The 16878-nt window shown below is 38.8% G+C and overlaps 1 protein-coding gene across 21 annotated transcripts in view; it reads right to left on the reverse strand.

The window, feature by feature from the left end:
- The window catches only part of MEF2C (myocyte enhancer factor 2C), a 169360-nt gene that overhangs the window by 38203 nt on the left and 114279 nt on the right, over positions 1 to 16878 (reverse strand). For 14 of the 21 annotated variants that reach the window (XM_027038439.2, XM_027038432.2, XM_027038501.2 and 11 more), the window contains one exon: positions 3557 to 3700. The exons of 3 other annotated variants lie outside the window; for them this stretch is intronic. In XM_027038439.2, coding sequence (XP_026894240.1) covers positions 3557 to 3700 — 144 coding nt within the window. Of the gene's footprint in view, positions 1 to 3359; positions 3498 to 3556; positions 3701 to 16878 lie in introns of all 21 variants that reach the window. 4 more of the 21 variants (XM_027038506.2, XM_027038525.2, XM_027038541.2 and 1 more) reach the window with 2 other exon arrangements.

A 16878-nucleotide genomic window follows, 5' to 3' on the forward strand; every position in this document is an offset into this window, starting at 1 on the left:
AAACTTACCACAAGGAAAAGTCCAATAAAAAGTCAAATAAAATATTTTTAATAAAATATTTTTAGTTAACAGGCCCTTTTTTATTTAATGTGAATGGCTAAACTGAATCCCTTTACTGGGCCATGAATGACACTCCCTTACCTTTCGATCAACCATTCCCACGCTGCTGAGAACTGGGGGGAGAAAAACAAATCACACAACTGCTGACTAGTGACTACTAATTGCTGATACCCAAATCTCCGCAAGGTTGCCTGACGACTCTGGCCTGTACTTGCTCATTCCCTTCTCATTTTCGCTTTCTCGAAATGTCTACACCTTCATTGTTCTTGGTCCTCTTCTCAGCACTTAGTGCCCCACCTCACTATCTATAGACGCTAAATTCAGTACAAAACAGAGAAGTCACCAGGTGGTGGTACAGTCAGCTTCACTCTGCCCATCTACCCCCTTAACTAGGTCACGGGTCTACCTGTAACTCCGTGCTCTTCCTGTTCCGATCCCATCTTCCCCTTCCTGGAGTAGCTTTGCCATTTTACCTCCATCGGTGATACCTCTGATCTTTTCCTTCCCTGGAGCATTCTTCCTTTGCAGATAATCTCCAGGCCTTTAACTCTTTCCTTGCTCCTACTTACAGCAGTGTTTCCTGGTCTTCACAGTCTGCTATTTGAATAAAACACATACTCCTTCCACTTCCTCCCTTCCTGTTCTCTCTCAACCAATCTTGCAACCACCCCTCCTTCCTTCAGCCCATTTCCTAATTCCTGGTTCCTCAAATGGAACTGTTCTTTCTTGCTGTGATGCCCAGCATGAACCGTGGCAAGCCCCGCGTGAGGAAATGCTGGTCAACAAGATTCCAAATCATCCATGGATTATTTCATGTAATTGAGGAATATGGGCATAAATTATATCGTAACAGGCGCTTGCAATATTAAATTTTCTATTTTAAAAAGGAAACTCTTCAAACCGGGTCTTTGAAATAGAAAAACAGTCTTGTAATGTTTTTAAAGAGGTGGAGACACTCCCTACATACAAAGGGCAGAGTGTCCTTGCCCTGCTGTAAATGTTTTAGCAGCTGTGGAAACTTTCAACAAAATTTACTTCCAGCAACTGAAAGCGATGTGCGAAAACTGCGCTTTTCATCGTGGAGGCTGAAGCACTTACTACAGAGAGGAAGACTCAGCGGCACAGCTAGGAGCTGTGTAGTCCTTCTCACAGCCCGACCTCTAAACTCTCATGTGGTTTTCATCCCCCACCACACACCACTGCACCTCTTAAGAAATCATGTATCCTGATTTTGAACTCTTTACAGGACGGGATGAAATACTGCAAGGGAGCTGAGGTATGCATCACACCTCTTACTCCTAAAGCATGGGAAAAAGGATCCAGTGTGCAAATATGGGCATTCTCCCAGAGCTTCGGGGGTTAAAGCCTCATACTCATTTAAGAACATGGCCAGGGAGAGTGATCCAGGGAGAGTGATCCGCTGTAATACACATACTACTGCTCTTTCCTAGCTGTGCAGGGGATTCCTCCTGTCACAGACACCGACATTCTTATATTCACAAACCTTTGTGCCTGGCAGCTCTAAACAGTGTATTGTATAGCTGGAGAAACTCAGCCTGTAAGAACTAAAAATTGGCCCAAAGGAGGGGCACCTGGGTGGCTCAGTCAGTTGAGTGTCTGTCTTTGGCTCAGGTCATGATCTCACGGTTCATGGGTTTGAGCCCCATGTCAGGCACGGAGCTGGCCGCTGGGAACCTGGAGCCTGCTTCAGATTCTAGGTCTCTCTCTCTCTCTCTCTCTCTCTCTCTCTGTCCCTCCCTCGCTTGTGCTCTCTCTCAAAAGTAAATAAGTAAACATTAAAAAAATTGGCTCGAGGGAACGCTTCCTTCCTTCTTCTGGGCAAAATAAAATCTCAATGGGTATTTTATCACGTAAGAATTCTGGGTATAACAGGTATGCATGACTGCATCTGATGGGAAATATGTTATTTTTGAATAAAGTGCCCACTGTGGGTGTGTTGTATACAGTAGTCGGTTTTATGAAACCTTTAAGAATTTAAGGAACTTAAGCTTTCTTTCATGATACAATGTATTAATAATGATTCAACAAAATCTCTTCCGCTGACATTATTTCACTTAACAAAAGAAGCAGACATACTTATGAAGATAGAAAGTTTAATGTTCATACATTTTATAAATAACTTTTAAAGTGTTCCTTTTAATTCAACACAGGTTGGTTGTACACCTACTATGTGTAAGGCATTAATTTATCCTGTGAGTGTAGTTGTGGACTTAGCCTAGAGCTCTTGTCCCCAAATATCTGCACTTATAATTGCTGAGGCATATTTTCAACTGCCAAATCTTTCCCAACCCTCAAGTTTAGGGTATCTTGCTAACTTAGAAAAAATGTTCTTTTTTTGAGAAAGGAATTAATTACCCACTGAAGAGCTTGTATAAAATGAGGGTTTCAGACACTAACATTGGTTATTCAGAAAGCATGTGAGCCTCTGAGTTTCATCACTTTTATGTCATAAAATTAACATCATTTGATTGATGACAGAATAAAATAAAAGGTATGTATGTTTCCCCTCATTCTGTGGGCAAACAAAATAATACATGCAGAGTTATTTCTCTTAAATATCTGGCAAGGCATATGATTGATTGTTAGAAATTTTTTGACTTGGTTAAGACAAAATTTAGCCAAATGTTAAAGCATGGAAAATGTGGGTGTAGGCAAAGCGAATATTCTGATAAAGCTTTAAAGTCACCCCAGCACACAAACATGTTGAAATCTTACCATTAGGTTTTCATGCAGTCTGTTTCCCTGCAGCGAGCATTAGCTTTAACCCTTCAGTGCTGTTGCTGAATCTCATGTTTAGGGAGAGGGGCTGAAGAAGCTTTATGTGGAACCAAGCTTTTCTTTGGGGGGCTGATGGCCAGTTTACATGAGAGAACTGTGGCTCCCATCGTGTATCCGGTCTCAGTACAAATATACGTATGTTCTATCGTAAATCCTCAAGCTTGTTCAGAAGGACATTCCAGCGTTTTACTAGTGCACTGTGATTTGTGTGAGCTGTGTGTTTAAAAGATTGTGTAAATTCAGGGCATGTTGCATAGATCTTTCTCTTCTTCCTGTAAATATTCTACCTTTGAATGAACTTCTGGATGGCAACTCTTTTAGATTACATAATTTCAGCATCCCTCGGGGTTTGCTTTCTAAATGCACTGCCCTGTGGGGTGAGATGGCTATTTTATTGGTTTGACTTTCCAATGCTTCTTACAGAAAGTCATCACTGAAAGGGTTAAGGTATGTTACTGCAGCGGTTATCAGCAGACCAGCCATCTACCTTTGGTACTTACAGGAATTTTATGACTCTTGATCATATTATCAAATTCTTCATTAATTTTTTTGTATTTTTCTTCAGTGCGTGGGGTGAGTGCATAAGAGGAGTCGGGATCGGGGCTTTCACAGCCTTTGTTCTCTTTCTTGTTCAAGGCCTGCCAGGTTCAGAGAAATATCAAGAGTAAAAAAAATGAAGGGTGTTCCGAGTACTTACACACAATCTTTGCCTGCTGATCATTAGATCAATATCTTCGTTAATTTTCCTGTACTTGTCCTCAGACTCAGGGCTGTGACCTACTGAATCGTCTGCATCGGGATCTGGGCTGTCACAGCCATTAAGGCCCTTCTTTCTCAACGTCTGAAATACATAATTTGGAAAGTTCAAACCTAGACAGAGGCTGTAAGAGACATTCAGGGGTGTTATAGAAGTTCAAGCTGTCCAGTATTTCGGGTTTTTATTACATACACTTTTTTACATTAAAGAAACCATAGAGAGAACCCATGAGTGATTTCAAAAGTGCACTCATTGCTAGTTACAGAAGAATAAAAGGGCAATATTCCGCTTACAACCAAATTCAGTCAATAAACAAAGATGGCATGGGGGCTGAAATTTCATGGTACAGAATTCATACGTGCTTCAAACATCCAGTGAGAGACAATTACAGAAGAATACGAGTAAGGTGGCAAATTGCAACACTATCTTCCCACAGGAAAACTAGAAATTAGGGCATTACACAATGATTTCAGAATCTGTGATCACGACAAAAGCAGAAATGTCAGAAACAGAGCTCTAGTTCGGGTTTAGCATAATTGTTGGTACTCATGGTGTCCTGCCACCCCCTTAGGATATGCACTTGACAGCAAAATGCCGTAAGAGAACCCAGCTCATATTCTCACGAAGTACCCAGTGAGAATGTTCAGACGCTGTGATCGTAAGGAGAATTACCTCTGTGTAGTTTGTTTAGAGTTCTATACTTGTGAAAATATGTATTGAGAGTGGTAATGCTGAGAAGTTACCTGCCTAAACATAGGCTGAAAGAAAAGTCACAACACCTGAGCTTAGCTTACCATCAGCTGGATAAGGAAGCCAGAGAATGCTGAAAGTAGGTACCTAAGTCAACAACTATCAAACTAGCAAAAGTTCTTCCTGGTTCCAGCTGAGTAAGGTCACCCTGAGACTGTCTCCTGACACATGAAAGTGAAAAGTCGGTGCCTTATCCTGAACCTCCTGTCTCCTGAATGTAGGTCTGGTCTAGTCTCAGCTGTCACAGAAGGATAAATACGTATGTAACATGGAAAAAGTATGAGTCAGGAGTCCTGAGTTTTACTTTCCCTCTCTCTCTCCCTCTCCCTCTCTCTCTCTCTCTCTCTTTCCTTTTAACTGATAGTTGTCAAGTTAATTGTACATCATCTGATTTACAAAGAAAATGTTATGTTTTTAGAGATCATAGAACTTCTGATTAATCACACAGCATGCCGTGTCAATTATTAATAGACTGGCAACATTTCTGAATTTTCCTGGTACTACCAAAATCGTTTTTAAAGAGTTGGGTACGTAAGTGTCTCTCATTAATGGAAAGTTCAGCAGAGCTCATCTTTATTAAAGACGGAATTCACATACAAATAAAGCAAAAGCTGTGACATCAAGCTAAGGAATTCAAAGCTGAGATAACACTCCATCTTTAATTCATGCAATTGGGGAAAATAAATAAAACAACATGAGTTATAAAGGGAGTGTCAGTCTTAACAATTTAAACTCCTTGGCTCTTATCAATGTGTAACAAATGTAACACTTAAAATTAGTTTTTTTCTGAGGCACTAAAGAGCTTCACTTAAAATCAAACTAAGAGAGCTACCATTTCTAATACATCTATGAGACACTGCAGCTCTGTAAATATTTATTAATGTTATTGTGGTATAATATAACAAATAAACATATGGTTACAGCTTATTATGTGGTATAATGTTTGAATATTAAAATGAGTATTTTGACACAAGATGATAATATATATATACATTTATAATCTTTGGGAATTTATAATTGGTGGGGCCACCTGTCCCCCTACCACAGATCTATAGCCAGAATAAATACCTCTGGAGAGTTCTTAAAATAATATTACAAAGAATGTCACAATACATTATAATAATAGTTTTATTCACTAACTTAATTTCCTGTTTTAGGCTGTTTTGTTAGCATTATCTCAACCACAAGCATATTCTTCTGGGTGATAACTATTTGTTATATTATGATGTTTCTGCTTTGATCTCCATATATCCTTGAGCTTTTAAGAATAATTTTGCAGTGCCTTGCATCATACTCCACATATTTTTCATAAAAATTCACCTTTGTAGGGAAAGATGTCAGGTCAAGAAAATATTATCTGAGAATTTTCAAAATCTGCCTATATTTCTATAAGGCATAATAGGAATATTCTTATATAAACCTTCAGTTTAAAATCTTATGTTATAGAACATTAATTTCTAGTCTTATCTAGACAGTAGATTCTTCAATGTGCACCCTAAAAAATTACCCAATAAATCTTATTGTAAAAATTATAGTTGTTTTGATGTGCAGATTTTTGACAACAGAACGCAAGGGCTAGGAGAGGCCTATCAACTGTCATCACTATCCATCTGGCACATACATGTGTGCTGAATATTCTTATGAAGCTTTTGAGGGGAGATACTGCATTCGGTTTATAAAAATTCAAACATCAATTACAGTTCATTGAAAGATCTCCACAAATGTTAACTCATTATCTCTCACAAGTGCTTCATGAAGAGTTTAGGGAAACCTCATGCCGGGTCTCAAACCAGCATGGCCAAGCATGATTGGCCTTTCAGCCTCCTGCCGTGAGTGACGTGGGGCCACCTTCCCCTGCCCAGCCTTTCCCACACTCGTAAAGTGAGGGATGTGGAATAGATGTCTCCCACTCATATGTGACTATAGCAGTAGAGTGAACGCTGAAATAAATTAGGCAGAAAAATTTAAAAATTAGGCTGTGGGAAAACTTTAAGAATGAGAATATTGCTAAAATATCGGTATTTCTTAGATGTCAAATTTTAGAGTGGGAATGCTTATTACTCAATAAAGCACTTATCAGTTTTTTGGATTAAAAAATCAATTAGATCAAGAGCTCATTTTGTACCTAAAGAATTACATAAACTGTTAAGCAAACAAAGCTAGTGCCATGAAGTCACAAAGGAAACAACGGTGAGGGGGAAGGGTAACAGCGGCTCCTTTTCTCTTAATAAATTCTTTTTGTATCTAATTACATTATCTTTCATTGAATATCACCAGTATTTAAGTAATGAAATATCTCTAAGAGCGAAAGGTGTATTGCAGTCTTATTTCAAGTTAAATTGCATTATTTAAAAAGGGGGGCATTCTGAGATATAGAAATACAAAATCCAAGAGCAAATTAATACTGAGTTCCAAGTTCCCATAATCACACAACTAGAACACTGAAAAAATTGTTCAAAAATATTATCCTCAACTGAGAGCTTGTAGACCACATTTCTGCCAAGAACAGATGATTATGGTAGAATTACAAAGCTCTGAAAATGGATGCGATGGCACAAACTTAAATACTATCATGTGAATGTGGAACTATATGGGCAGTCTTATCTTTATTATATTAAAAATCTATAGCTGTTTGGGGATGGCAAAAGAATTACTGTTAGATTCAGCCAAGTCTGTCTTTATCGCAGTAATAAACAGTCAGTATAAACTAAAGGGACTGCCAACTGGGTAAATAAGCATTATTCTTCAGGCCTTTTTTTTTTTTTTTTTGGAAAAATCAAAATCTCTGCCTCTGGTCTTTGAAAGCTTCCCTGATCTTTTACAAATGTTATTGGTCAGGTAATGTAGGCACTTAAATCATCATCACCATCATCATCATTATTATTACAGGGTCTAGAAGTCTTGGCTGTATATATTGTGTCTCTCAGCTGACTAAGTTTTGAAAAGATTTATTCTGTATGTCAAGAGAAGGCAAGAGATCTACTGAAACCAGCTTCTCTGACTACGTATCTAAAGAAACTCTTCCCTCAGAGAACTCTGTAAATCTTGAGTGAGTCTGTATACTGAATTCAACTTTCCATGTGAGACTGACACTTTTGGGGTAGATCAATTGACTGCAGAGGCTTCTGGGATGTTTTCACAAGGCAGAGATTGTCATGCAGTGAGCTGAGAACAGCCGTTTCTTAGAGAAGTAATTAGATTGACAGAAGGTGACATACTCCAAACAATAAACGGGAAAAGGAGTCCAGACAGGTAATCCAAAAACCACGTGGAATCTCCCCTCCCAGACATGTGGACATATGGACCCTGCATTAGTACATTTGTTCATCAAGACAACTTGAAATACATATAAACTGATGATGATAGGTGACAGGTGCTTCAAAAATTCTAATGAAATAGATGTAGGGAACAGATTCCATTTCGTTACTGAAAGGAATATAAATGAAAAAGAATGCCACATGGAGCTCTCATTTCTCATCTTAGGCATTATGTTATCAAATCCCTTCTGTATACAATGGTTAAAACTGATTTCCCCTTTTTTAATTGTTTCTTGTTAGTAATAAAGAAATAACTAAGTTATTGGTCTTTTTCAATTAAATGAAGCTATATATTTTATATTTTTGCTATCTACATAAAATTAAGTTTCTTTTAGAGCCACCATCACAGATTAAAGCTTCCAATCGTTCAACTTCTTTCCATGCCTGCAGTATTAGTCCTCAAGAATATATATCTTCATCATCTTCCTTTCTTTGTACCTACGCGCTCTACAGCAGCAATTTCAAATCCTTTTGCTAAAAGCCCCAAAATACTCATTAATTTTCTTAAAAGCCAAATAATCAACCTTTCTTGTACAGCTAGCATTACCCTTACTTCAGAGGGTTGATGTGTCAGGAATTATCTCTGCTAGTTGCATGAATGTCATGTTCACACAAAAGCCAAGAAAAAAAAAGGCATCAACTTAGAAAAGGTAGTTTCCTTTTCTTTCATTCTAAATCATTTTCGCGCTTGTCTTTCATAGCTTTATGAAAATAAGCATCCGCTCTTAGCAAGCAGAATAATCTGTAGAAAGTAGTAAATCCATACAGGAAAAGGAGGGGCAGCTGAAGTGGACACTGCCTGTAAGTGAAGTTTCTGAGGGTATTTTGTAAACACCCTCCCACAGCTGTGTGCTGCTCCCAAGTGCCTTGTTAGTCCCAGCAGCCCTGAGCCCCGTGGGGAGTGGCCATCAGGGCGATCTGTGCACACGGACTACCTTCACTTAAAATACCGTCAGCAATTAGTGAAAACCTATTACACACAGATACTGTTTGGTGCACTTATGTTTTAGAGAAGCAGGCAGCACAAATTTAAATTAAAAATCTTTGAACTGTCCTATAATATGTGCTGTGTGTGTGTGTGTGTGTGTGATTTCTAGCACAGATTACTTAGACAGGGGAAAGATCAGATAGAAAGAAATTTCCCCATAGGTTTTAATTACCAAAACTGTAAGCATTGTCTGCACTATCTTTCCTGTTCCATAGTTCTTCTTTGTTCTTAATATAGAAATGAAAGACACATTAAAATACTGCAAAGTTACTACAATCACTAGGTAGACTTTAATTAGACAAGCAAATCATATCTAGTACAGACTATAAAAAACTAAAATTTATCCCAACTTATTCATTAGTGGTGAAAATATTAATAAAAAATTGAAAATATAAACCTTAACAGTATATTTCCTCTAGGTAATTAATGCTCATTCTAACTAGATATTAACTCCTACTGAGGAAAGGCTGGGAAGCGCTGGAGATTTTCATTGCTTCGTTTTATTCCTTTCCTGAAAAGATAATTGTAATATTGGACTTGAAATTTTTTTCACTGAACAATTCTTCATCTTTAAATAATAGAAATAAAAGGGACTAATTAAAGATTTGAAGACTTTTAATGTATACAACATAAACACCCACCCATGCCTTTTAATAACCACAAATTGTTTCATAAAAACAATCAGATGGTGATAGTTCCTAGAACTACTGGTACTCTAATACTGGACTAGATCACCAAGGATCCTCCTCATGTCTTCCAGGGGGAGAATTAATGGTGCCTAATCAATTGGTCTTTCACATCGCGTGTCCTTGCTCAAGCTGGGCTTCTGGAATGAGCCCACCACTATTGTTCCTTGGATTTGGACAGTCCTCCTTCAAGGCAGAGCTAACACATTAGCTCCTCTTTGTAGACTTCTCTGATCACCAGAGCTGAATTGATTTTTCCGTCATTCATGTACTCACTCATTGTATACATTTTCCTATTAGAGCCTTTATAGCATATTATTACTTATGTTTTGTCTCCTTTGCTAGCTCATGAAGCAATTAACGAAGTGCCTTCCTTTCTTCACTTTTGGAGTTTCAATATAGAACAGAGACTGACACATTTGTAGATGATTAAGAAATGCTTGTTGAATGAACAGAACACACATTTCCACTTTAATGTTAGTGTATGCAGATATTTCAAGACTGGACCAAAGCTGTCTGTCTGGCCGGAGGCAGAAATGGCAGTGGGATCCAGACCTCTTGATATATATTTACTAAGTGCTACTATGTGTCCGGTGTTACGTGAGGTCTTCTGGATACAAAGATGCATTCCTGAAGATATGATTAAGAATTTCTGTTTACATGGTTTTCTTTCCATAAGTGAACTCTTGGAGCTTAGGGATTGTTTACGAGTCATTTTGTATCACTAGGACTTAGCACAGGCCTGGCACATGGGAGAAGCTTAATAAATGTTTGCAGCATTAATGAGAGACTGAATGGATGGACGAACACAACAGGAAAGAATGCTCAGATACTAGAGGCAGAGGAGTCTCAGTGTGTATTTTTTCAATTGTCATTTCTTTTTCACCACTTTATATTACTATTTCACATTATGTTAAAACTCCATTATTATTTTGCTCTTTTAAAGTAACTATTATAAATCGACTACTTTTTGAAATGTATCACTTTTGTAAATTTTTTTTTTAATGTTTATTTACTTTTGAGAGAGAGAGACAGAGTGTGAGCAGCGGAGGAGCAGAGAGAGGGAGACACAGAATCTGAAGCAGCCTCCACGCTCTGAGCTGTCAGCACAGAGCCGGACCTGGGGCTCAAACCCACAAACCGTGAGATCATGACCTGAGTTGCAGTCGGATGCTTAACCACCCACACGCCACCTGAAAAGTATCATTTTTAAGTGAGAAAACAATGCAGTATGAAGCTGATTATAACTCAGGAGATTTATATCATTAAACACTTAAAAATTAGAGTACTGGTCTGAATACAGAGTGTCAGAAAGAACTATGCATTCACGAAAGCTTTAAGGTAAAAAAGCCATAATCATATAATCTCAGCCCTTGAAACGAGTAGCAGAAGAGAGGGCACAGAATTCAGCATGGAAGAAAAAAAGGGAGTGGTATTCTAGGCAGAATGTGTAAGGGTAGAAAAACAAAAACAGAAACTTTATAGTGAAGAGCATGGGGAAACTTTTGTGAATGTGAATCAGATCCTATAAATTTGAAATAAGCATGTTTTAAAATTCTTGGGCAAAGTTCATCTTTTTCCCCCATTTTTGGATGTTGGTCTACTGCTCCACTATTCTCCCGGGCTTTGACATTCATCTTATTCTGGGCCAACCTTAGCCTGGAGGATTCATGGAAAATCAGGGTGATTTTAGGGCCAATCAGATGATTCAGGCTGCCTCAGGATAGGTCAGTGGGTTGATGTTTTTGTTAGGAATTCTTCCACCACACCTCTTCTGGAACCTGGACAAGGCATGCATCATGAGGCTGGACGGGAAAAGGATTGAGATGGAGAAGTTTGGCACACTTAGCTATGAAATGCTCCCTGATATTCTGAATCCAAGAGACATCTGAAGTAAAGTCCTAAGCAGGGAACATTTAATATATAATGATTGAAATGCATGCTAAAATATGCAGTTAATCTTAATAGTCTTTCTACAAGCAAGCTAAAAAAATAAAAGATGGGATAAAAAAATAAAAGGCTGGCATATGAAGGATTAAATTGGAAGTGGGTTTGAAGAATGAATGATGTTACTGACTTCTTAAATAAGGAAGGAAAAGATAGGATAGAACTAACAAATTGAACAAAGGTTGGGAAAGAGAGGAGAGGAGTAAATTAACAAAGATTGGGAAGGAGGATTTTTGAAAGTCTAAAATATAAACGTAACTTCACCTACTAACCTTTTTCAACTATGGCATTTTACTTGCAAATAGGTTACGGGGACAAAAAAGGAAGAATATTGGGAGCACTGATTCTTTAAAAATAACACGTTGAAGCATCTTTTAAAAACCATTAATGACTTATTTTAACAAAAGAAGATGTATATGTATATACATAAGTTAAATCATTATTTTTGCTTCCAAGCTGGCTCTTATCTAGCTGTAAATGCCTTTTTATTCAAGTTGGGTCAGTGCATGATTAGTCATGATGTGGGAGTAGCCCCCCACTGCCTATATTTATCATCAGCTCAGGACTGCCATTTTCAGTCACCATACTTCCTCATTTCTACAGGATTCCCACGATCTCTTCTTCTCATTTATTTCCCCACTTATGTTGTTGAGTATAACCTATCCCTTCATCCATTCCCCTCCCATCTTTCTTTTCCTGGAAAACCTCACAACCTAGTTATCCAAGCTGGAAATCCAGAAGTTCCAGCGGGCTTGACCCTGGTCCACTTCTCTCTTGGGTTGGCCCTTGGACTGATGGGGGAAACCCCTGTTTGCCATTCACTCCTGCTGTTGTAGTTTCCAGGTCTTATATGCACCAATAATAGATTTCAGCCTGGGATATGACTGAAAATACTTCCCCAAGTTCTGTTCTATCCCTCTGTTTATTAAATGGCAGAGAGATTTTTAGGGACCAATTCTAGATTGTGAACACAGATTTTATTTATGGAATCTTCAACTCCTTCCCCATAGTACCAGACATTCAAACAATTTTTTTTCTAATTGATTTATCTCTCTCCTGATAAACCAGCTGGCTCACCAATGAGTGGCTATACGCCATTCTATGTAGACACTTCCAGATGGAAAAGTTTTGATTTTGGTTATTCTAGAATGATTGGATAGTAATGATGGGAAAGGGCCTCTTAGCCTTTGCCTTCCCAGCTAGCACACCCTGTGAGTATGCCCTGAGAAAACTAGCCTACAAGCTAATTCTGAAGGATGAGCCATCCGAGAGAGTGACATCCACAACTGTGTTAGCACACACTGCTCGATGCCCATACTGCTCTGACATGTGACCATGAGGGATCAGAGCCCCAGAGCATTGAAGGGATTGTGTGAGAACAATATGTACATCACAGCTACTGTGGCTGCCAGATGAAGGGAGAGCCTCGGTGCTTTAGAATAAATCTCCACAAGAGCAGAAACATTGTCTTTTTCCTTTTTATCTACAGCAACTTGAAAGCTGTGTCCCACCCATGGATGACACCCAACCAAAACTGCTGTTGCTAATAAAAGAGTAAAAGAGGGGCACCTGGGTGGCTCAGTTGGTTAAGTGTATAACTTCAGCTCGGGTCATGATCTCACAGCTTGTGAGTTCAAGCCTTGAGTTGGGCTCTGTGCTGACAGCTCAGAGCCTGGAGCCTGCTTTGGATTCTGTGTCTTCCTCTCCCTCTGCTCCCGCACTCATGCTGTCTCTCTCTGTCTTGTCTTTCAAATATAAAGTAAAGCATTAAAAAAACAAGGCTGCAGTGACAGAGATTCTTATTTAAGATGGAATCACAATGGAGGCTGAAAAGCCACAGACAGCAGCTGCTGGACTTGTGCTCAGAGTATAGGCAGTTTTTGCCTCCACCACCCCCTCTTTTTAATGCCACTTCTCCCAGCCTCACACATAAAGTTAAATTATAAAAGGAAAGAATCCTGTGGACTACAGAGTTAAGAGAATTAATGTGTCGCTCTTTGGTGTTTCTCCAGAGCTTTGCAATTCACATTTCATAATGTTGCTCTCTGCATTCTTGTTTTTTGTCTCATTTTCTAGATTATAAGATCCCTGTAGACAAGAAGTATCTCTTGAGAGCTTTCTATCCTTAGCAACTAGGGCAGTATCTGATGGTAGAATGCTGCAACAATTCGGTTGACTTCTGGACAGCCAAGGAGAGCCTGATGACATATAATAAGGACGCTCAGAAATATTAAGCCAAAGTTAGTGGGGATCCAAGCTTTACCTTTCCTTTAACATTGCACCTTTTCTCTTTCAACATCAGTAATGTTTGCTAGGTCTGCCAAAGGCTAGCAGCCTTGGTTTCTAGCCTTATTACTTGTGTCTTTTGATGTAAAATCCCCTGGGATTTTCATTTTATTGGTTGTACACTGGAAAACTTTTTTTGTTAAAGATTTTTAAATTTTTTAAAATGTTTATTTTTGAGAGAGAGAGGGTGGGGGAGGCACAGAGAGAGAGGGGGACAGAGGATCCGAAGCAGGCTCTGCACTGACAGCAGACAGCCCAATGCAAGGCTCAAACTCACTAATCATGAGATCTTGACCTGAGCCAAAGTCAGATGCTTAACCAATTGAACCATCCAGGTGCCCCCCCACTGGAAAACTTCCTGTTTAATAAAGAGTGCCCAAGATACAATGAATGAGATGGTCACTGGTCAGAGGCCAGTCTGATAGAAAATTGCTCAGCCATAAAAAAGAATGAGACTTTGCCATTTGCCACAACATGAATGGATAAAGACTGTATAATGTTAAGTGAAATAAGCCAATCAAAGAAAGACAAACACCATATGATTTCACTCATTTGTGGAATTTGAGAAACAAAACAAAGAAAAAAAAGAGACAAACCAAAAAAACAGACTCTTAACTATACAGAACTGATGGTTTCCAGAGATAAGGTGGGTGGAGGGGTGGGTGGATAGATGAAGGGGATTGAGAATACACTTATGATGAGTACTGAGTAATGTATAGAATTGTTGAGTCAGCATACTATACACTTGAAACTAATATAAGACTGTATGTTAACTATGCCGGAGTTAAAAGGAATAAAAGGTCCTTTCTCATTAGCACAGGCAATACTGAATTGAATATAATCATTGAAAATAAATAGGACACAAACTACCTACAAAGGGGATTCTGAAAACACCTACTATGCAGTCTGTTTTGGCAAACTGAGATCCTGTCTCTTAGATGAAATACTTTCAAATAAAATGTAATTCATTAGAAATGTTTTGGAAAGGCTAGTATTATCAATGTCAAATGCTGATCAAAGCCTACATAGGCTAAGCTACCTTATTATTTTATGTGTAGGTTTAAATTTTTCTAAATTTATGTTTCCAAATCAAATTAATAATTAAAATCAAACTCATTTTAATTTATTTTCCTTATGCTGTGAATGTTATGCATATATGAATCCATGGTCCCTGAATCTTGGAGCAACTCCTTCACAAAATCACATTTCCCATGACTTCATACATTACACAGATAAGTAACATTCTTCGGTTTTTGCATTCAGTCACTTTGGATTTCATACGATGCCACAAAACCTAGAGAGCACTGAGAAGTGAAAAACAGAGAGGTATGGAGAGTATATGTTAAAGAAAAGGAAGGACAAGAAGGAGAGAGAGGAAGAGAGGATAAGACGGTGGTAGATAGATAGATAGATAGATAGATGGATGGGGAGGGAGGAAGGGAATGAGAATGAGAGAGGTTGAGGGTCTTTTGAAGGGGAGAGGGAAAAATAATTCAGTGAGCACATCAACTGATCCCCCAGCAGGTAAGCTGGCCTCTCTTTGTGTCTGGATTCAGCACTTTATGATCTTACATAGAGCTTTCTCACGGGCCATCAGCAATCTTGCTCATCCTGATATCCAACTCTGGCAGCAGCTGGGCACCCATTGTCTAACTCAATGAGGCCAAGTGGTGGCTGCCAGTCCCACAGACTGCTCTGTCCGCCAGCCCCACACAGCCTTCTCTGGGGAGGCTCTGTGGCCTTGGCTTCCTGGTCCCCGTGGCGTTAGCTATCGGCTTTGGTAGTCACGAGGGCTTTAATAATTTCAGGCATTATCACTGAAAATGTACTGCAACCTGACTTTTAAGTTTGGTATTTCAATTTCCATACCTTATGAATTCCCAGTGATTTTGTTAGCTCAGTGGCAAACTTAGATTTTTCATTTGCACAATAATTTCTTCCATATTATTCATTAGGTAATTATAAAAACAACATTTCCTCTTCTATGGCATGAAAAGGAAATTAAACCAGTCTTCCCGCACTATCAAAATATTAATTTTCCCCTTAACTGAATCTGTTCCTCAGCAGTAACACCTCCCATTAATCGAGTATTTCCTATGTGCCAGGAACTGAGTCTGCAGCTTTGCATGGATTTTTTTTAAAGCCCTCATAACTACTCTTCCCCATGATTGGCATTCTACAGATGAAGAAAAGGGGGTGCAAGGTGGTCGGTCCAAGCACTTGCGCAGGTTTACAAAGTTATAGTAAGTGGTAGAACCAAGTTAATAAACTACATAGGAGCTCCAGGGTTTACCCTGTCACAGCTGTTTCACTATTCTCCCTCTGCAAGTCGTCCAATTATAAAGATTGCCTAAATCCAGCCAATGTTTTCTTTGAGTACTTACTCCCAGCTGAAATTGGTGAAATGTTTGACAAATCTTGTTTTTTTCATGAAGGGATATATTTGCAATACAATTCACCTTCTTATGAACAATTTTATTTTTAATGTTTATCTGTTTTTGAGAGACAGAGAGCACAAGCAGGGGAGGGGCAGAGAGAGGCAGAGAGAGAGAGAGAGAGAGAGAGAGAGAGAGAGAGAGAGAGAGAGAGAGAGAGAGGGATTGAGAGAGAATCTGAAGCAGACTCCAGGCTCCGAGCTGTCAGCACGGAGCCCGATGCAGGGCTCTAACTCACGAACTGCGAGGTCATGACCTGAGTTGAAGTTGGACGCTTAACCAACTGAGACACCCAGGCGCCCCTCTGATGAATAATTTTATCTAAAATGTTTTTCCTATTGTGTTATTGTAATATCCACTGAAGAGAGGGGAAGGCCTCTTCAATATTTAGTTGGTAGCTATGGAGTTAAAATGAGGTGTAGGTTGTTGAAAAGAAAGGCTGCTTAAGTTTTTCCATTCCTACGTTTTTAGGACTAGGAAGGAAGTCCTCTGCAATAACATTTTGTATATCTGGGTAAAATGAAGTGTATGTTTGTCACAATTATTAAAATAATACTAGCAAGAATTTTAACTCTCTATTAATAGAAAACGTTTGCTTTCTATTGTTCAGTGCCTATATTCTTCAGATTCACAAGCTAACTGCTCAGCTCTTCAATTTGTTTTGGCAGATAAGGGATACCAATGCTGGTAACATTTTGCTGGGGTTGTGGGGGTAGGTGGGGGAAAAAGAGAAGAAACATACACTTTGATGGAGAAACTATTGTTTCTTTTTGGCCGATACTGTGGGATCATGGAGAAATCATGTATGAACTATAAAATTTCCACTTTTAAAACATGGGTGCAGAAGCTCTTC

This window comes from Acinonyx jubatus, chromosome A1, assembly GCF_027475565.1.
Source record: "Acinonyx jubatus isolate Ajub_Pintada_27869175 chromosome A1, VMU_Ajub_asm_v1.0, whole genome shotgun sequence".
Taxonomy (NCBI): Eukaryota; Metazoa; Chordata; class Mammalia; order Carnivora; family Felidae; genus Acinonyx; species Acinonyx jubatus.